A 22,464-nucleotide genomic window follows, 5' to 3' on the forward strand; every position below is an offset into this window, starting at 1 on the left:
TCTTATTAATGAGGGACACTTGCAAGCCATACAACTGTTTGTGTCTTCAAGAGGAAGCTCGGGATCCCATACTATACAAACCTGAGAATCTATAGAGTCTTCATTAGCATTCAAAATCAGCAAAGGCTTAAATTTAACAAAGCAAAACAAGGACAAGTCAAAGATTTATTTTTCTTTGGCATCATTTAATAAGAGCTCACTTGCATCGCCTCATTAGGAATTATGACAGATATAAATATTTATTCCCTCATGTTAAACCTAATACAGGAGGATTAAATCCAACACCAAATACTTTATCCGCCGTGTTTTGCAACGCATTAGCCGGAGTCACACCAACGCGGCATGTTTACAGAACTAGAATATAACGAACATCTGTGTGGGGCAACATCAACCGCGGAGAGAGCGCCATATTTCTGTTGTCAAGACGGTGAAGTTGCTTCAGGGTCAGACCATGAATTTAAATGAGGCTTATTTGTGTGTTGACGACCCTTCTTGGTACTGATGAGGCGAAAATGGCGGGGAGTGACACTAAAGTATTTTAATGATGGGCTCATGTGAGGAAGGTATCTCATTAAATCTGATTTCCCCCCCAATAATTACCCTGGGTAAATGGGATTAAGCTTGTTAAAATGCTTATGCATGCAGCCATCATTAGCATCTTTTATGTAAATGAACAATATAATGAGATTTAACCCTTTCACGCATGCCAATAATGGCCGGGTAATGAGAGTCTATTTACCGGAGACTTATCCTTTGCAGAGCCGTAATCTTAAAATGTGGACGGCTCAAAAAATTCAGGTGGTCTATCCAATCTGCTTGGTAGTTTTCAAAGTTGTTTTCATAGAACTCTTTCTGGTATGCTACTTGTGGCTTGGAGCTTCAACAAAGTAGTCCATGTTCGCCTTTGTACAATGAATCGAAGTCTCAGCTTTGTATCACTTTATAGCCACCCCTACACCCATCATCTCACATGTCCTTACGTAGACGAGGGAGAGCATGTCTGATTATTTCTATGCAAACTAGTAAATGCACCTGGTCACATATTATTGTCTAGTTGGCCACATGTCTTGATTAAACAACCAACAAAGAACGTAGGAAAATGAATCTTGAAGTACTTTACTTACCTGCCTGGTGGACTGCACCTTGGGTTCTTTGATGCCACAGGTATTCCACACTTGCCGATGTGTGTACACCTGCTCTTTCTACCACATTCAGTGGTTTCTCCTATAGCTTGAATGTTACTACAGGACATATGAGCCATTGAATGATGGGGGGGGATGTTTGACCCATTTAACCAGTTGGCTGGTGAGCAGTGGCAGCATTTCAAGACACAGACTAGGCTTTTAAGGCATTTTTTAAATATGCATAGCGCTTAACTGGTATTAACTGGGTTGTATTGGGGTTAATTTAGCAATGGAATATAAGTCAACTGTCCCCCTGGAAGAGATATCTCACTTAGCTTAGTGTAGGAAGAGAAGCTTTGCTGACTTCAACCATCCAATCATGTGCAAGCTCCAATACTATTTTTGGATTTCCTTGCATGTGATTGGCTATTTTATGCAAAATAAAATTTCACCACATTTTCTAAGCTGAAATACCCCTTGCAAAATGCCAATTTATTTTGCTAAGTGAACAGCTTTTTTTTTTTGTAAGTATTTAACCCTCTTTCGTATAATGGCTACTGTGTTGTTGGGAACCAACAGTAACAGTATTTTGTCAAGATTCTTACTACAAACTGAACCTATTTAAATCATTTTTTTATGAGCAGATTGTCAAAAATGAACACATGAATTGGAAAAAAAAAAAATTATTTTACATAATTATCTATCAATGGTGCGCCTGCCAGGGGTTCCCTTTAATATGACTGCTGTTTCATTTTATCGTACAAACATCTCAGATTCTGGTATTTTTACCTAAAAAAATTTGCAAACACAAACAAGTATTCTGTAGAAAGTAACTTGTTTAATTCTGGGAGTTTTAAAGCTTGCAGATGGTCGCTGCCTACCTTGCTAACAAAAAGCTGTCTTATGTGTTGGCTCCAACATAAGGGCCTGGGGGAGGAGGGTGGTAATTGCATATTTTGGCCCTATTAACAGATGGGGGTGGGAGGGGATTCTGTGAAGTTGATTATAAGAAAACACATGATAGAAAGCACCAAGAGTTTATGAAACAACAGACTGGCAGAGTTAGAAATGTTTCATCATATTTTAATTATTCACTAAATTCAGGTCCAAATGTGTGTTTTTTCCTTCCTGGTCCTTCTGTCGTACTGAGCAGCGCTCTACGATGTGCAATTACTTACTGCCCATCTGTTGTGACTGCTTCTTCTAGAGATGCAAATAAAGTGCTGGATCACCTGCCTGTTGTAATTGACACATGTAGAATATTACCGAAAACAAAAACCACCTACACAAATGATGGTAGACTTATCATATTTGGTTCATTTAGGCCATTGATTTCGCTGTTGGTCACCGTTAATGTAAACCTTAGCTTTGTCTATACAGAGTAAATCAACTAATTTTTTTTCCTTGTAATTAAGGTCAATTACATCTTCAATTTTACTTTTTTATATTTTTCTTCCAGTGCTAGGTTTACTTTAAGAAGACCAAACCTGGAATGGTCATCTGTTAAAAATGCTCTTTGAACTGTCTTGGTCCATAACTTGCTGGTTATTATTCTGGGGCCAATTTTAGACAGGTAGGTAGAGGAAGCAGTGTTACGGAGAATACAGTGTAGCCTAACTCCTGCATTTAATGCCAATCTGTCCATCTCTGTTATTAAAGTTGACAGCAGCTAAAAATAATTGTAAGACATTGAGTGATGCTTGCTTTCGGACTTTTTATTTTATTTCGGAATTTTAGTCTTTTTATAAATAGCAAAGTAGATCATCAATCAATCTTTTCTAATGGAACACAATCTCACCCAAGGGCCACTACAGACATTTAAGAATATGACAACTCTTCTGTTTTTTTATTTGAATAACAAAAGGAGACAACTAAAATATAATATGTACTCACCTTCCACTTTGTTAGATACATCCTCCTTATTACTTGGCTAGACCTTCTTTTGGTTTCAGAGTAGCTATATTTCTTTGTGTATTAGATTTGATAAGGTAGTGAAAACACTTCTTAGGAATTTTGGTCCATACTAACATGATACCATTGTGCGGTTGCTGCAGATTTATTGGCTGCACATCCATGATGAATATTCTGCTCCACCACATCCCAAAGAGATCTGAGATCTGGTGACCATGGAGGCCAAGTCAATACAGCAAACTCATTGTCATTGTTCAAGAAAACCATTTTGAGATAATTTGAGTTTTGTCACATGGCATGTTATCCTGCTGGGATTAGACATCAAAAGATGGGTACACTAGGGTCATAAAGGAATGGACATGGTCTACAGCAATTCTAAGGTGGTCTGTGGCACTTAGAGGTCCAAAGTGTTCTAATTCAGTATCACCCAAACCATTATACCATCACTAGCAGCCATTGATATGTATCCATGTCTTCATGTTATTGATGCCAATATAATTGGCTGATTAGGTATTTTTATATTTGTGTTATTTTAATGCAGTTCAACAAGTGTACCTAACCAAGTGGCCATTGAAAATATATACAACATATAATGCATGGTAATGTGCCTAGACTACACTTTTTTTTAACTTTTTTAGAGCAGATCCAAAGGCAGGACAAAAAAACCCCCAAAAATCTGGCCTTTGGAATTTTCTCAGTTGCCTATTGTGTTCTATCGAGCCCCTATAATCTATCAGACTATCAATTGGGAAGTGTTTACATTTTTGCTGTTCTTTTATCTCTTTCGAAGCTACCTTGTTTATATGCATAAATATCTACATCACAAATGATTGTCTTGCTGGTAAATGCATTTCAACAGAAATAAATTGCCTATTTCTTACAATTGAACAAACTTAGAATGCTAATCTTGTTTTAATGCCCTCGCAAGGCAACAGATTGTCCCTGAATAAAAATGATGCCTTCAGCGGTCATTATTAGTCAAAGGCGAAGGGGTTATTAATATGCATCAAATTTTAACTGATGTCAGACATTTAGTATTTCTGTTCATGAGCACCATGTGCTAGTGTTATTATTTTTACTCCCTGGATTCATTAGATAAAAAATTGAGAAGGGACCTCTCCGAGATTCAGTATGATTCTTCGAGGAATATATGTAATATAAGGAAAGTTCAGGTTTCTTTCAGCCTTGGATCTGTAATATTACTTCTGTCCTTTGGGTTTTAGTCGGTTATTACAGGCAAAGGAACTTTCCAGGGGGTGGACTGTATGATGAATTCCTGTCTTTAATTAAAAAGGGGCACAGACCAATGTGGAATACCTTAATAAAACTATCTGTTTAGCAGTCATACAAGAAAAAAATTGAGTTGTTGAATGGAAATTACTTTTCTAGGTCTGTGTGCTTAAGTATTGGCACTGACTAGAAAGTGACTTTAAAGGGCTTCTGAGAGGTTGAATACACAGCATTAACTTGAGATTTTATCTGACAGTTAGTGTCAGCGTAAAGTCAGATGCAGAGAAAGAATTCTCCGGGGCTCGGGAGGAAAAGGAAAATTGTTCTTCAATGAGCTATTTTCTCTATGCCTGTATTGCCTTGATAGAGGACTCAACAAGATATAAACATGGAGTGAACAAGTTGTATTCTAATTCAATTATGGCCCGCTTGGAATTGTCTTATTCATTTGCTTCATATAGTTACATAGGTTGAAAAAAGACATAAGTCTAGCATGTTCAACCACTAGGGAAATAAAAATATCCTGGATAAAACCCTTATAGACATAGTTGATCCAGATGAAGGAACCCTTTTGGATTTATTGTAAACAGCAGTGTTGTGCCGCATACTCAACCATGCTCCTAACTGCTCCAACTGCACCAACCAACAGCATTTAACTTTATGGGAGTGATTGGGAACAACGTTATGCATAGGTCTGTATGCAGTTGTGTGAGTTGTGCTTGTAGTAGGGTTGTGGTAAGGTTTCATGTTGCTTCTGACCATGGATTTGTTCTGGAGGAAGAACCACACCACCACTGCAAACACAAGGCAAACGAGGATATAGGTTGACCTTGCCACTCCTGGAGGCATAGCATCAGTTTGCCATGTGCCAGGGATCGGCTAACTCGGCTGAGTCTGAATGGGGTCTAAGCTTTTTACAGTTATACTATATATCTGGGGTCCATAGGTATAGACCTAGCATCATATTATTTAAAACCTCAACTGTCTATGGTTGAAACAAAGTTCAGACTTGTTTCAAAAGCTCATTTTGGAGCAAGTCAACATACTTTCACACAGGGCATTCTCATTTTCCCTAATAAGACTGGGTTCCCATTTACTGATGGGCGTTATATTGTGTTTTTCTGTAGGCCAGTCACTTGAATGTAGCTGTTTGGTTGCAAAAGACAAACATTAATATCTATATAAATTGTACTTTCTAAATGTGTTCTTTCTTTCGAGGGTAAGTGAGGGAACAGACTGGTTTGCATATTTTTTTTTTTTCAAATTTATCGCTTATCGTTTTCAAACTGTTCGGCAGCAGAATGGCTATAACCTGCATTCACCTATAATGGGGTGTTTAGTAGACCCAGCATGAACTATGTGTCTTTTCTGGCTAATTCACTTTTTATATCTGCCATATGCATCCCCCTCCACCCACCCAATGTCTACAGGTCAGTGCATCTTGTATCACCGGACAGAAGGTTCTATTAGGCAGTGGTGGGTGTACAGCATGTCTCATATGTAAGGCTTAATTGGGCATTTAGTGGAACAGCTATATCAAGAAAAATCAAGTACTGAATCAAAATCTATTGTAACTGCCTGTTGAATAAATGAGAAAGTATCAGCAATTCTGTGTAATTGAAATCTTAAAGTGTTATTAATAGAGCTGATTGAATGTTCTGGTATTGAATAGAGGAAAAAAAATAAGAAAAAAGGATTTAATGTACAGTAAAATTGCTTAACGTAAACTTTCAAACTATGTTATCCAACCATTATTAAATCCAATTCAGCATGTTATATTCTACTTGATAAGGATGGGCTGCTTTTTACTTGTGTATCTTCAAGGAAATAGCTCATTGCAAAGGAGGTCAAACACTGGCGTATGTATTGTGACTTTGAAGTTGATGAGATATTGTTGACTTGTTCCAAACACAATCATCCACTCCTGATGACCCTAATTCTGGTTCTGGTCTGTATCATTTTCATGGAACAGCTATATGAATTCTCACATTTTTCCAAAGTTAAGCCACACAAGTAGCATTTTTAGGGAGAATGCCTGCATTTGCTGCCCCCATAACTTTCCGCGAGAGGTACATGTTAATATCCTAAGCACAATTTTTCATTATTGTCTGACCCTTGTGGAGCCATCAAATTTTCTACTTGCTGTGTTAACGTTTTTGATATCCCCTTATACCCCCTATACACATTACGAGGTCACTATTAATAGAAAACCATTTAAAACAGTAGATCAGTATTATAGTAATCTGTTGCTAAAAAACAAGACAGTATTGGTTCCTCTGTGACCTGCTGTAAAACTAGCAGCTAAGCTTACATTAAATGATGAGAAACATAGATATATATGTCAAGGTTTTCCTTATGAAACCATAAATCAAGTGTACTTTGGCCACAGTGCACTACACAGCACTATATATATATATATATATATATATATATATATATATAATCAACTCCTAATTCAGCTTCTAGTCTTAGTGCTGGGCAGACAAGCATCTAAACTATTTCCATTCCTGTTTCTTAGAATCTTTATTTATTTACAAAACCATCTGTAATGTCCCTGCTACTGTTCTTTTCCTGCAATAATCAACCTGTGCTGCTTGCAAATTCTGTAATACTTTCCAAAATATAATCTATAAGGCTTGATGTTCCTTTGACATATGTCAATGAATTGGATCAGGCATTGCTGTATGTCTAACATGGTTTGAGGTTTACAGTGCACTTTCACATACAACAAGACCATAAAGAATATAGCTGCATCAAAATGTGTTCCTAAAGACCTTTTTATTTTTGTTTTGTACAGTATATTCTCACTTTGTGCTTCGGGTGGATCAGTATCAGTGTTCTCCCCAGCACCTTTTAGCTGGGTGTACCAGCGCTTTTCGGTAACCACCCGCCTGTTTTTGAGCTGTTTTTGAAGTTTGATCATAATACAGGGGCCACCACCTGCTTTTTCCTACCCAACTTTTTTTTTTTGTGAAGAATACTGAGAGTGTTCTTCATAGTAAGAGTCATAAGCCCACAACCACTAGATTCCCCATATCTTTCTGTGACTGTCATCTGAAGAACAGTAGTTCCAGCTCTTTTGAAGTTTCTCAGTAGTAATTCTGTTACTGTTTATCTTATTATTATTTGTTTTCAGTTTATTAGTATTGCACCGTTTGATGCTATCAATGCATCTGTGCATCTGAACTCTGCAAAAAACATTTAGCAATATTAAACAAGAATGACCAGTGCAATCCACAATGCAAACATTCTATATTAGTATGGTGCAAATCGCAGATGTCGTGTTCATTATGATTAAGGATAAAGTAGTGATATGTAATGGCACTGAGCAGTTATAATGTTTGTTCTGCCCTTAAAAACGTCTTTCCAGCCATATTCTGGCCTTTGCAAAGCATGACGGCTCAATATTGTTCCCAGCAGGAGCTTGTGTTAAACTCTCACTCCTGCCGTCTGGGTTTTTTTGTTTCATTAAAATAAAACACTGAATGAACTGCCATTAATGTCTAATTTGGCTGCACAGGAACGTAGTATTCAAGCTTAAATATCTCCAACTGGCATCCCACGTGTGTCCTTCTGCTACCAGAAGAGAATTCTTTTTCCTTTTTCAGGAGTTAGCGGCAATGTTTGGCACATAGTAAACTTTTATATGAGCACCATGTGTTCAGGTTTTTGCTAAAGTATCTATACTAAGACTTTTGTTTGCATAGACAATAGAGTAGCAAAAATTAATTTCAAAGAAAAAATATTTTGCCCAAACCCCAAAGCATTTTGGAGGGCCTAAACCCTGGAACTAGAGCCTGCCCCTTCTCTCATCCCTGCAGGATTTACTTCTCTAGTACAGGGTATAAATTAATTAATTAATTAATTAATCTAATTATTAATTAAATAATTAGAAATGCATAGCACATTGCACTGAGATTTTAAACATGCAATCACTGACCTATGTAGCTACAGGCACTGTTGAGAAATTAATAAATATTGTTTCCAGCAGAAACATGTTGTCTAATACCATTACTCAGCAGCTCAGCTCCCCTTCTCCCCTGTCCAAGCAGGTATCATGCAGCTTAACTCCCAATTCCCGCCATTGACTACAAGACTCAGCTCCCCCTGCTTCTTTCTCCAGCAGTGGCTCATCATCTCAGTTCCTCCATCTCACTTTAACCAGTGATTTGGCCACTCAGCTCCTCATTCCCAATATTGACTACGCAGCTCAGCCCCTGCCCCCCCTCCCTTTCTCCCTCTTCCCAACAGTGACTTTGCAGCCTCATCATCCTTATAATCTCTAATGTTAATACAGAACTAATGCATATCAGCTGAGTTTCTAAAAGAATGACTTATGACTTTAGTGCTTCTTCTGTAAACTTTGAGGTTGAATTGCTCCACATTGTCAGGATCTATTGAGGTCAGTGTTGCCATATTACAAAAGTAAATGACTGCTTTAAGATAATGTAAATATTACAAAGTCTATAGTCTGTCCGAAGGTTGCCTTTAGTGAGAAAGCCCATATGTCAAGAGAACATAAAAGGAGTACTCCAAGTTAACCAAGGTATCTGAAGATACTATTGAATATATATATATATATATATATATATATATATATATATATATATATGAAGATAATATTAAAGATATTATTTTCAAGCCAGATAACTTGACCACGGCTTTGCTATAAACGTCCTGCACCTGGCCATCACTAGAGCCCTTTGGGAGACCAGTTCTGTGTTGAATTGAATGAGAAAAGATTGAATTATTTGCAGAACACAGTAGTTGCCTTAAAACAACAATCATTAACTCATGTGTGCTCAAGCAGCCTATACGGTGAATGGGCGCTTTCGATTTTGGGTATTGGCAGTTTAATGATTTTCTCCAATGTCAATTTCATATCATTATATCATTGCAAGATAACTTTTTTCTTTTCACATAATTGAGTTTTTTTTTCACATTTCTCCACTTTTACTAAGCCAAATGAAAATGACCCTCTAAAGAATCTATGCAATTTACTGTTAGTAAAATAACCCCAGTGTGTTGAAGGACACATCATACATGGGTGGCAACCTAAGGCCAAATTGTTGACCATCCAAGTTCAAGAACCTAGCTCTTGCCTATGCTAGAAATGAATCAAAACATCATCAAACTTTATTATTTGATTAATGTGGGATATTACTATTGCAACTCACAGCTCTTGCTTTTGCATAGACTCCGACCCTCAATGATTCAAGGGGTTAGTGGTATTGGCCCTGTCCTGCCAAAAAAACATATCCTGTGTCAGTAGTATTTCCTCCTCAGTGGTAAAATGTTGGCTCCCTTTCCAGATTGTTGGCTATGCCCCCCCAGGGTTTTTACAACACTTCAGTTTACACAAATAAAAATAGCTCCCAATTATCACCTGGCATCGGCTATTAATTAGCATAGATTCCTCACATGTTAATGTAATCACTGATGAAGTTCCCTTGCATTCAGCAGTCTTGACCCGAATTTAAAAATAACAAGTTTTGAGCTTTCCTTTCATGTGATAAGTGGGAACAATAAAAGATGTTTAAATTTCAGACAATTTGCTTCCAGGGGTTAGAGGAGAGCCAATTGTCAAGCAATTTTCAAAGGCCATCAAGAAATTGGATCATTTTCACAGTTAGAAGCATTTTTTTCAAGAATTCTTTACCGTGTCTTTGTCTTGAGCTGGAAGATAGGTGACACTTCACCTTTATTGTGCAGTTATCAAAATTGGAACATTAATAAAATGTCACAAGGAAAATTCAAGGTCGAGAGAAGTACACAGAGCTGTATATCTGGTCATCTTCGGAGCTTAAAGATCCTAATTATATCTTTCACACCGCAAGAAGCTTTCACTGTGTTAAGTTATTACAAGATTTCAGAAAAAAAGAAGCCTTTAAGCCTTAGTGTTACTTTATTATGTTTGTGATGTGAATATTTTTCACAATTCGTTTTTATTTAGGCTGAACAAAGACTTGAAATGCTATTCACTCCATGTGGGCAAAAAAAAAATATTGTGGACAACCCCTGACCTCCACAAGTACAATGCTGGCCAAAAGATTTTCCCAGGCAATTGCTCTTGTTTAGCCTATGATAAGACATTGGGAGGGATATATAATATACAAAAATGTTCATGGTTTTTCCTGCCTGTAGCTCACTCATGGCCTCATCTTAGCTTGGACAATATATTTTATTTTATATAATATTCTTTTTTATTATTACTATACATGATCCTATTTATTGTTAATTATGCAAGCTAGTAAAGTTGTTGAATGATCCTGTAAATCCTGTTCTTTGGAAGGGTGGCACACCAAGGAAACTAATACCCTCAAGTTTTTTCATGGAGATGACTTGGCATCTTAAAAGTGGCCGTCATTCCAGTGCCATTGTGCTCCACCAGACCTTCACACCAAAGAGTGCCTTGTCTAGTTCTTGCATGGCCACGTTACCAATGTTGTGAAAGCTCCATAACTTAAACCACCCCTATGTAATACAGGGGTAAAGTGGGGCAGGTATGTGGGGTCATGCTGTGCCCGTATAGACTCTTACTATTACCGTGCCCCCTCCTATTTTTTTGCGACTACACCCCTGATGTAATATAAGGATGTGGGCTGACATGCTCAACTCTGTTTACAGATACACATCTACATATTCCCTTCTTCTGCAGCTAAAACTCAGAGGTGGTCTTTTTCCAGTATACAACACATTCTGTACAACAAATTCCTTTATTTAGCCAAAACACCAGGCAAGGTATGCGTTATCTCCTAATATGAGAAATATTTACTAAAATATAATCACACTGCATACATTCCAATTCAGCTGTATATTTCTTCCTAATTCATAAAGATGACTTCACCACCTGGCTGGTCAAAATGAAATCAGCTCATATTTTTTATCATTACTAAAAGACACAAAATACATGTTTTTCTTTAAATAATCACACTTAAAGCTGGACTCCAGACCAATCTTCAGTTTGGCAAGGTAGGTCCCTGTTCTATGTTAAAAAGGCTTAGTGTGATTCTAAACATTGCCACTAGGTGTCCCCAGTTTTCCACATTTACAATTGAGGGCATACTGTGAGTACAGGGCGTTATAGGATGGCCCCCGAGGGGATGCCCCCATAGCATTATTCTTTGGGTCAATATTTTGCAACTTTATTAACATGGGGGAATGCTTTAAATAATGTTTTAGTCTTCTGGGAACCCCTGCTTTATTTTCTAAATCAACAGTTTACAGTACATTAGTTTGGTAGTCAATAAGAAGAGGAATGGTCAATGGGAAGAATGTCACCCTTACAGCAAAAAAATTATTGGTGTCAGTATAACTGACCTAAAAGGTACAAAATGCTCAAGGAACACATATCACCTCCTGGAGGAACCCTGGTTAAAAACACTGGTCTGGAAGAGCCACATAACATAATATGCAAGGAAAGCATAACATACTGCCCATGCCTTCACTTATGTGTCCCAACTATGATATGCCTCTTCATGTTGATAAAAAGGATTGTTTTGTACATGTGCAGAAAATTGGATTAGTTTTATTGTTCTATAGACCAACCTGATACACATGCTTCCTAACTCCTCCATGCTGACAGTGCTAGACAATGCACAGACTATTATTACACAGAATTAAACTTCAGGTTTTTCAGTAAACACATTTGCTGTTTCCGGTCTGCGGTATTATTTAATTGTACGTCAATCCTGATAGCAGTGATCTACAAAGCCCTTACCTTGTCTTATTTTTTAGTGTCAAGGTGACTTGTATGACAGCATGTTTCATGAATATCGGGCCTCTTATGAGAGAGCGCATCTTTCCTAAGTTTCCCCAGAGATGAGAAATAAGTAATTACTCCTACAACAAAGCTCAGCAGCTCTTGTAAAGTGGCGTTCCGTACACATCCATGACATTCCGTCATACATCACTGGTTTATGTTGCTGCAGTAAAACAGCACATCCCTTGTGTTTGCACAAGTGTAGAAGTGATTAAGTTTGGAGTATCTGTCACAGACACCTCGGAGTTATTGGTCAGGTATAGCGAGCGACAGCTGAAGCATTAATATAGTAAGCTTAGGTTACTCCACCAGAGCCTAGCTCATAATCCCCTTCCCTTTCCCACAGACGTTGTAATATTAGTGGAACGCGTTTTTTTGGCTCTTTGTCTGTGTCTACTGTTTTTGGGCTTACTCCTATGTATCTGGAGTGGAGGATTTGGATTACACAGGCATCTGCAAGACTTAAATTCCCATTGGAGAATGCAGCATGCGCAGGCCGAGTTTGTCGGGCTTTTCCGCTCGCTTTTTTCCTGCCTGTGCACTCCAGCACATCAGTTTTGTAGCAGAGGCAGACTGAAGTGTCTCATTATACCGGCTCTTCCAGCACCATCGAGAGCTCTGAAAATGTTCCCAGGGCTTGAGCAGACTACAGTTTGGAAAGAGACTATGGATGCTCGTTTCTTTTGTGCTAATCTAGCGTACCGCTTGCTATCCAGCTGCAGACAATGCTGAATGGCTCAGTCGCTGGAAAGGCGACAATTGTACGCCATAGGCTCAGTTCACTGAGCCTTACACAAGCAAAACGATCTGTATTTTCAGCAACGTGACTGTAATTTTCAAATCTCATTGTATGTATCTAAAATTACCCATTATGTTTTTTTTTTAAAGAAATGATACATTAACGTTTTTTAATTGAGACATATCTGTGATCTTTGATATTGTCTTGGAAGGAGGATCCAGCCATATCAAACCACCATAAGGATAAGGCTGCTGAATGATGGGGGTAAAGGAATAGATTAGGTTCAATATGTGAATATTCTAATGCTAGTGATTAAATCACTCAACACTTTCTAGAATTGCCAGGTAATAAGTTGGAATGGGGAGATAACAATGTTAGTAATTGTAGCTTGATTCCATATGTTAATTGTCTCAAAACAGTTGCAGTCTTATTAGGTGATGGTAATCAATTTAATATAAATGAAAACAATAAAATCCTCATTATTTTCTTTTAGGCAGCTCTGATTTTCTAAAAGTGGTACAAGCTGCAATGCCATACTTTGCTCATAGGTGGCGCTGTGTTTCAAATGAAAGAAATGCAACTTCCAGAATGATCAGGGTTCATAGGAGGAGGTGGGACCAATCAAAATTAAGTAAAGTGTATACTTTAGTAGCCCATGCAGATTTCAATAAATCAACCCATTGTGCTAGATTTATTAAAGCTGTCCAGGACTGACGAAAAGAGGTTATCATGGGAGAACCTGGGTATTACAACAAACCTGGAATGGATCTGGTCCAGACTAAAAACATTTGCCAACCAGTTAAAATTGAAATCCATTTCAAAGTTCCTGGATCATCCATGTTCTCCCATATTTGTCTATCTTCAATGCTTTAATAAATCAGCCCCATTGTTTCTTTACACATCACAGATTTGGTTATCATGCAATTTTACCTGGTTCAGTTACCTGCTTACTGATGATATGATAATGGAGAGAAGTGGCTGAATGCAGGAGCAAAACAATAACTTTTTCTGGCCTGTTAGATAATTATTACAGTCTCTGCAGATTCCAATAGAGTAAGATCACTGTGCTATGTCATGCTATAATCCAGTAAGAGATTGTTATTGGACACATGGACCCTGATTTATTAAAGTTCTCCAAGGCTAATAAGTTCTCCAAGATAATACACTTTCAGAAGTGAAGCTGGGTGATCCACAAAACATGGAATGGATTTTTAAAAATCATTTGCTATTTGCTAGCAAATGTTTGGAATCCTATCCCAGATCCATTCCAGGTTTGCTGGATCACCCAGCTTCACTTTTGAAAGTGTATTCTCTCGAGTTTGACTCCTCCTGCCTTACAACCCTTTATCACTTAAGTTAATTTTCCTGTATCAATGTGTTGTTGGAATTTACATTGTTAAAATTGCTGACTATACTGTACTACCATTGGTGTTTCTCCTGAATAAGCTATATTAGCGAAACGCGTTGAGGAACACATACATTATCTGCAAAACCATTGGTAAAGCATGGTTTGACATTGTATGATTTATATATTGTGTGCTTTTAAAGTTTTAATAATGTCTTATTAAAGTTATTGATTTTACGTTTATATTGTACTTTAAAAAGTCCCACTGATTTATATAGTGTTGTTGTATGATTAGGGATGTGGTACTATACATAGCCCCAGTATTTCTGTGGTTGTATATATTACAAAGGTGAGCCTATTTTAGTGACCAGATTGTAGTTTTCCTACAAATGTCATGGAGCTATGAGACCATTATGTGTACTACTAGTGTAGAGGTTCTCCTGTAATGTGGATCATGACAACAATTGTGTATTAATTTATGCATACCATTGTGTCTCTGTTTTCCAGGGATCATATACACTGCAGATATTTTGGATAAAGAGACCACCGACTCATACTGGCTCACCATTTACGCCACAGACCGAGGTGTTGTGCCCCTCTTCTGTACCATAGAGGTTTACATTGAAGTGGAAGATGTCAATGACAACGCGCCTTTGACTTCTCAACCCATCTACTATCCCAGCGTAATGGAGAATTCCCCAAAAGACGTGTCTGTGCTGCAGGTGCAAGCCGTGGATCCGGATTCTAACACCAGTGATAAACTGACCTACAGGATCACCAGCGGAAACCCGCAGAACTTCTTTGCGATCAATGCAAAAACAGGTAAAGTCATCATTTTATTTATAGATCACTTGATGGCTATATTAAAATTTTAGGTTGGTTAGACGATAATTGGGATGGTGCCAAGGTATTTAGATGTTTTGTTAACAATATCAGGAATTAGGGGTGTGTGCAAAGGGTTTGTAATTGGTAAAGAAAGTTTTATTTTTTATTTTGTACCAGTTCTTTATCATTTGTGTCAGGAACTGCAGTTATTATTATTATTATTCTTTTATAAAAAATCCCCAACATACTCCTTGTACATGCTCTTATCATCACTCGTCTGGACTACTGTAACTTCCTGCTCACTGGTATTCCACTAACCCGACTCTCTCCTCTACAATCTATTATGAATGCTGCAGCCAGACTCATCCATCCTTCCCTCCGCTCCTCTTCTGCTGCATCTCTTTGTAGTTCGCTCCATTGGCTTCCATTTCACTTTAGAATCAAATTCAAGCTCCTGTGCGTTGCCTTCAAATCCCTACACAGCTCTTGTCCCACTTACTTTTCTGACCTGGTAAAAAAATACTCCCCCTGCCGCTCTCTCCACTTCTCCACTGACCTACTAATGACTTCCTTACTCATAACCTCATCACACACAGCTCTAAGACTTCTCTAGAGCTGCCCCAACTCTCTGGAATGGTCTTCCTCGTCCTATTGGGCTTGCTCTACCTTGCTTATTGCTTATTATTGCTTGCTTATTTAAAAGAGCCCTCAAAACCTATTTTTTTCAAACTTGCCTACCTGTTTTCTTCTGTCTTTTGGAACCCTCACTTCTTCCCACCGCCACATATCCCCCTCCTATTGTGTGATACTTCCCCCACTTACTAGATTGTAAGCTCTTTGGGGCAGGGTCCTCTCATCCTGTGTCACTGTCTGTATTTGTCTGTCATTTGCAACCCCTATTTAATGTACAGCGCTGCGTAATATGTTGGTGCTATATCAATCCTGTTTATTATCATTATTAATAATAATAATAATAATAATAATAATAACATTATGCAAATTACAAACCTGCAAGTACAGACAATGACACAGGAGAAGAAGAAGACCCAACTGTTCCATTTTACCAGCAGTTAGTAATGCTTGCTGGGACTTACAGCTCCTAACACGTAGAAGCTTTGCAATGCCCTCGTAAAAAGCAGCATACCGCAGGAGCAGAATAAAGTAGGTCACAGGTTTAGGGCAGCAATCCTTGCACACTGTTATTTTACCTCCACCTCTAAGTGATTGCTCCACTGTAGGGAGTCCCTTTGTTCATTTCATGTGGCGTCAGAGGCTTTGAAATAACCAGGCAAGTCGCTCTTTCTCCCAGCAGTGTCCAGTTAGGTACATGTTCTGTACATCTTTTACCGCCACCCCCCACCGTGTCCTCGGTAATCACTATCCACATTAAACCCGCTACTTTTTCTGTGAAATAGTGAAAATATACCTGATAAAGATGTGCAGACGTTCCTTCTCTATGAGCTGTGATTTTGCCATTTTAACTTGACTGATCGATAAGAATAAAATAAGTACAGAGTGTACCAGACGCTCAACGCTTTGCTGCTTTACATGAAACATGATTACCGCTGTTTAAATGATAGTGTATGGGAAAGGCACAGTTTGCAGTTTATAAAGGTTCAAAATTGGCATTTCTTATATTACAGGGTTTTTCTTTTACTGGCGAATGTACACAAATCTCTCCCAAACCTTCAATTAAAAATAAAGAATAAATTTAAAGGAAAATTAGAGATAAAGGTTCACGAAGAGTTTAGACATTCAGCCCAGTGAAACCGAAGCTTAATATTTTATCAGCATATTGGTGGGCAGGCTGTTTATTTTCTAGCAATAAATCTGTATAGATGTTGCGTTTTTTGGCTTTGATAGTTTAAAAAAAATTGTGAGCAGGCAGCTCTTCATTGGAACAAGCTATTACAATTCTGTACTTACCTGCTTGTTCGCAAACTTTTGTTGAATGTTTGCAGAGATGTGCAGGCTATTGTCTGATCAATGTATGCATCCCAGCATGAATAAACCCCCATGTGTATGCCATCATTCCAGTCAGGCCAATCAGAATGGACAAAGACCCAAACTTGGAAGAAGACTAGGTGAAGATAAGTGAGGTCAGCACTGGAATGAGGAGGGTTTAGTCCAATGTAAGACAGCCTATTTATTTGAATGGACTGCCAATCCAACAATAATTATACACTATTTATATAGCACCAACATATTACACAGCACTGTACAAAGTCCATAGTCACGTCACTAGCTGTCCCTCACAATCTAATGTCCCTATCATAGTCATATGTCTTTAACACAGTCTAAGGTCGGTTTTGGGGGGAAACCAATTAACCTAACTGCATGATTTGGGAAGGAAACTGGAGTACCCATGCATTCACAGGGGGAACCTCAAAACTCCATGCAGACAGTGTCCTGGCCAAGATTGGAACCTGGGACTTAGCGCTGCAAAGGCCAGAGTGCTAATCACTGAGCCACCATGCTGCCCATGCCCAATAATGAACAGAAAGAACTACATGCACCTTTTTTTTTGTAATGCAGTTTATTGTCCTTTGTTGTGCTTTGTGGTGCACTGCAAGAAAGGCATGTCTGCTTTTTGAACTTCAATGCCTTAAAGTTTTTAATGAGCCCTGAAGTTTGGCTAAACTTCACCTGTATGTGCTTATTGGCCATTTTATTCAAAACAATAAGTAATAACTAAGTTATTTATTATTACTTTTTGAATAATAATAGAGTTGCCCCACCTTCTAACTTTGGATAGTGATAGCCATACCAGCTTTCCACTAGATTTCTGAATGTTTCCGTTGCAATGTGTACTCATTCAGCCAAGGATGTATACTAATGTTGGACAAGAAGACCTGGCTCACAACTGGCCAATTCATCCTGAAGGTGTAGGAGTAGGCTTGAGGGCAAGGCACTATTCCAGCCATTCCAGTTCCTTCACATTCTCCCCAGTAATTCTTTTAAGCTGGGTGGGAAGGAGCTGTAGGTGGATGGCAGCCACTGTATTGTGACCCAACGTTTCAGTAACCACCCAAGAACAGCTGGGTTATTACTGAAAAGTGCTGGGTGTCGCGCTCTGCTAAAAGGTGCTGGGGAGAACAGTGCAACTTATCAAACCGTGTGTTTATGGAGCTGGCTTTGTATACAGGAGCACAGCCATGCCACAGGGTTATCTGAGCACAGTTGTCTAAAATCTCATTGTATGCTGTAGCCCTAACAGTACCTTTCCCCGAAAACACTTGGCTCAATCGTTTAGAGGGGCATCTACATCTTTTGGTCCATTTAGTAAAGGTTTGTTTGTCAGGTTCCTACATTTTCTGCATAAAATGCATTTTACCTGTATCTAAAAATAAAAAATAGATACATTTTAAACTCTACAAAAAAGAAAGAATTGAACTTTGAAGTGTCTACATTTTACTTAGGATGTGCTGTATCCTAAAAAAAGTTTCCTAATCAGATCATTGCTTAGCCTAGTAGTCTCAATGGCCTGCTATAACATGAAAAGGTTTCTCTGTGCATTGTGGATTACAGACTGTATAATCTGATGCGGTTATGCACGGTCTCAGTTTATGTTAATTTGTGAATGTTGTCCAGGGGAATTAATAATGTATGTTATTGTGCACTCGGAAAACCTCCAGGTCCAGATGACAGCGTCGGGTAAGGCAGAGGGCATCGTCTATCGTCTGCTTTTATGCAGAATACATGTTACTAATTGCTGTAGCATTGATGAGCCATTAATTCTGCAACATGCAATCTGGGGCACTAGAGAGCCATAGAGACGCGGCATTTTTGGAGCCTATTATATAAACAGACAAATTAAACTGAAAACTCAGCTAATGAGCATTTTTTTTATTTTTCTTCCGTGTCTGGTAGCGCCATTTCCCTGGCTGAGCCCAGGAGATCTCTGCTGTTTGCAGAGTAAAGATTATACCCTAGTGTCAAAGATATGTTGGTTATAAACAGACATTAGAACAGAATGTTGATTCTAATTAAAGGAGAAGTATATTTTTGCAAAAAAAAAACAAAAGGTCAATTTTTAGAATGGGTCCATTTAGGCAGAAAACCAGCCAAATAGTCAATTATACAGTTAAAATACAAATAATAATCGTATTGATCTGTTAAATATTTTTGATCCAGTTTGGACCTTTTTGTGATTAACACATACCCTGGGCTATGCTGGAATATCCTTTTTTTCCTCTTTGCATTCCTGTTAGCAGCTGAGCCAAAATAAGAGGCAACGATCTTCAAGAAGATTTGCGTGGTCGCCCTTGACACGGTCATCTTTGTGCATTATCTTAGATGGAGGGCTAATTGCCTGTAGTAGAAGCAGACTTTGTCGTTTTTACTTAAAGTTGATGGTTTCTTCACTCAATTTCCAGCGATCAGCAGATTTGGCTGCTTTGCAGTTGGCTGCATCTTTTAGCCCATTTGGATTAGGTTTAACAGTAATCCAAATGCTGACTGCTGGTAAAACTCTGCTTTAATGCTTCCCCATAGCCCGACACCGACATACTTTATCTTCCTTGCCATCCATTCTGACTTAAGACGCATTTAATAGTATTTTAGGAGTACGTGTAGCAGAAGTGACATCAAAAAAATATGCAAGCCTTTAATCTCACAGCGTGCCGCTCTGGATATGGGGCAAACTTTCTTTTTTTTTAAAAAAAAAAAAAGATCTTTCTTGCTTTGAAAAAAAAAACTTGTACTGTACCCAAAACCGAATTGTCATATCCATCTAATCCATCCAACGATTGACCTAAGCTTCCTGTGTAAGTATTGGGGTACCAAAATGCCCCCTAGAAGGAATTCATACAGGGAGAACATAAACCCCCCATGTAGGCTGTATCTCTGATGTGAATTCAATAAGCCTGTGTAGTACCTAGAAGCAAATCAAGGTACGGTACATGTTGACTCCTGTGTCAGTGGAACACTTCATCACAATCATAGAAAGTAATAGAAATTGTCAGGTCACTTGGTGATCCTCGCACATCTCTCAGGGGACAGCAGGAACAAGAAAGATATGAGGGGTTACACAGTTACAAAGTCATTAAAGTTGGAAAAAGATTGATGTCCATCAAGTTAAACCTCTCATAACCCCTACAGCTTTAGTCCAGAGGGTAGAAAATCAAAAAAACTGGCAGCAAAGTGGTGACAATTTTATCGCTCAGTAGGAAAAACAAATCAATTCTGACACCCAAAGGGCAGTTAGATCCATTCCATAGATCAGAATAGTGTTCTATTAGCCCCTAGTAATTAAAACTGGATATTATTAGTTGCAACAAAATGGCTTAGTTATTTTGGAATTAGTAATTTTATTATTTTGTTATTGCTACCTTGTATAGTACAGCAAACTCTAAATTTATGTAAATGCCAGATCAGATATTTATGTCACTGTATTAAATTTAAAAGATACATACTTACTAGTCCAATGATGTCCAGAATTGTTTTCCTTGTGGCTTGAAATCTCCACTATTCTTATTCTTTACCACCATCTTGAATCTCCTGTCTTTGGAAGTCAGCTGTCTTTCTGTCCTCTCCCGAGTCCCAGGAGTGAAATATTGCAATAGTTTTTTCCCATACTAAAACACAGTAATTTTAGATGTGTGATGTGGGTATTGCAGGAGACCGCTGGTGACCAAAACTTGCAACATTCTTGCCTAGGTGAGGAATCAGGAAATGGGTAGGGGGCACAGCTATACAAAAACGTGATTTTTCAAAAAGAAGGGGGGAGAAATCTAATAGGAAGTTAATTTTGTGCTTGAACGTCAGCTTTAAATTGTGAGTTATTATTTATTTAACTTGTTTCCCCCATTTGCAAGTGCTGTTATTTTTTGTCTCAAGTTTCTAATCTTTTGCTATAATGTTTTCTATTAATTGTAACTCCTCGTTCGAATTAGGTTGGTCACCTTTGAATCCCTTCCAAAACCTTGGTGTCCTATTACAATGTGGTACTCAAATATAGACCTTATTTTCAGGTGTGGCCTTACAAATAATACATCGACATTATTAAATTATTATGCAACCAAATTTTTTATGTTTTCATCTGCCACTTGGCTATTGGTGTTGCTGTATAGTTTATTACTAAATTACAGTTTTTTTTCCATCTACTTGCAAAATACAGGAACTTGCTCTTTGTTATGGTGGCCACTGTAATTGAGACCTGGTAGAAGAGCCCATTCACACATTCCTTTCTGAGACGCTACGTTAATACATGCACAGCAACACGTGTTATGTGGAATGTTACAGTGATTTGCTTGAAGGTAGCCCATTTAAATGAACAGCTGCCAATGCACCAGGGCAGGCAAAAAATCAAATATGCATTTTTTCACAAAGCAACTGACCACAATGCACTGTGGCAGGTTCCGGTATGTTGTGATGCACTTCATTTCATAATAATTGGGTTAATGTGTAAAAAAAATGAATTATCCTAATCTAGGGAATATTTTACTTGCTTAAATAAAGAGCTGAAGTTCAACTGATTTCACCATGCAATAACATTAAATTCTTTTTTTTTCATATTGCTTTGCATGTGATTGTGCGCTACACTAGTGTGACCTCAGCCTTTATTTATCACAACCAGTATCTGAACATTTATATATAGTCATTATAGGTGTTGTAGTATTGTTATGGCTTATATTGGTGTTTTATGTCTCCTGACCTGTTCATTTCATATAGTTCCTTTCTTCTACATTTCATATATATTGTTTGCAACCCTAATCTGATATCAACTGGAATGGAAAATCTGGTTGTACGTTGACCCTCACCTATATTTGAGATCTTCATGTGAAGGTTCTATTGTCTATTGAAAAACCAATTGTTGTAGGCTCCAACATTAAAGTTGGGTTTGATGACATTGTTTGGGCAGTGTATCTTAATAGAAGTTCGTAATTCCTCTACATCTAGAAGCAACAACTCTTTCCTGAGAAGTCTGATGGGGGAATCTGAATGGGCGCAGCCATTCATTTCAGCACCATTCCTTCCTTAAGCCTCCCTTGTGCAAACATGTAAAAGCCTCAAGACTGCATCTGGACATTTTGGCTTCCCACACCCTCTGCTATTCGGCCAAATAAAGCTGTAGAGAAGGTGGGCTATCGTCCATGCTCCCCCCACCCTTACCAAACTGGCTTTGCTTGGATGTAGTCTGAGCAGCCCTAGCAGACCCACAGCTATCACTCATACAACATGCTGTGGTATACCTCTTCTCACTTGGGAGCTACATATGTAGGAAAGGAAGGGGAACAGGAGCTGGGTCTGTACTGAAAGTAATTAGAAACTTGGAGATGGGGAGAGCTGGGGTGCTATTGGAGCCATACACATGGGCCTCATAACTGGTTTGAGGCCCATGTGTAGAACTGCCTTGAGTTGTCCCTTGAGTTGTCTTGAGTTGTCTTGAGTTGAGTTGCCCTGTTGTCCCTGTAGGAGCCACAGCCAAAAAGGGCTCCTACAGGGACAACAGGGCAACTCAACTCAAGACAACTCAAGACAACTCAAGGGACAACTCAAGGGACAACTCAAGCCAGTTCTACACATG

General features: G+C 38.4%; 1 protein-coding gene across 1 annotated transcript in view; it reads left to right on the forward strand.

Moving 5' to 3' along the window:
* Nucleotides 1-22,464, forward strand: part of FAT3 (FAT atypical cadherin 3) — a gene marked incomplete in the record, with an annotated part of 408,024 nt that overhangs the window by 196,974 nt on the left and 188,586 nt on the right. Inside the window, 1 exon segment of the mRNA XM_072402567.1 lies at nt 14,619-14,933. Coding sequence (XP_072258668.1) covers nt 14,619-14,933 — 315 coding nt within the window.

This window comes from Pyxicephalus adspersus, chromosome 1, assembly GCF_032062135.1.
Source record: "Pyxicephalus adspersus chromosome 1, UCB_Pads_2.0, whole genome shotgun sequence".
Classification (NCBI taxonomy): Eukaryota; Metazoa; Chordata; class Amphibia; order Anura; family Pyxicephalidae; genus Pyxicephalus; species Pyxicephalus adspersus.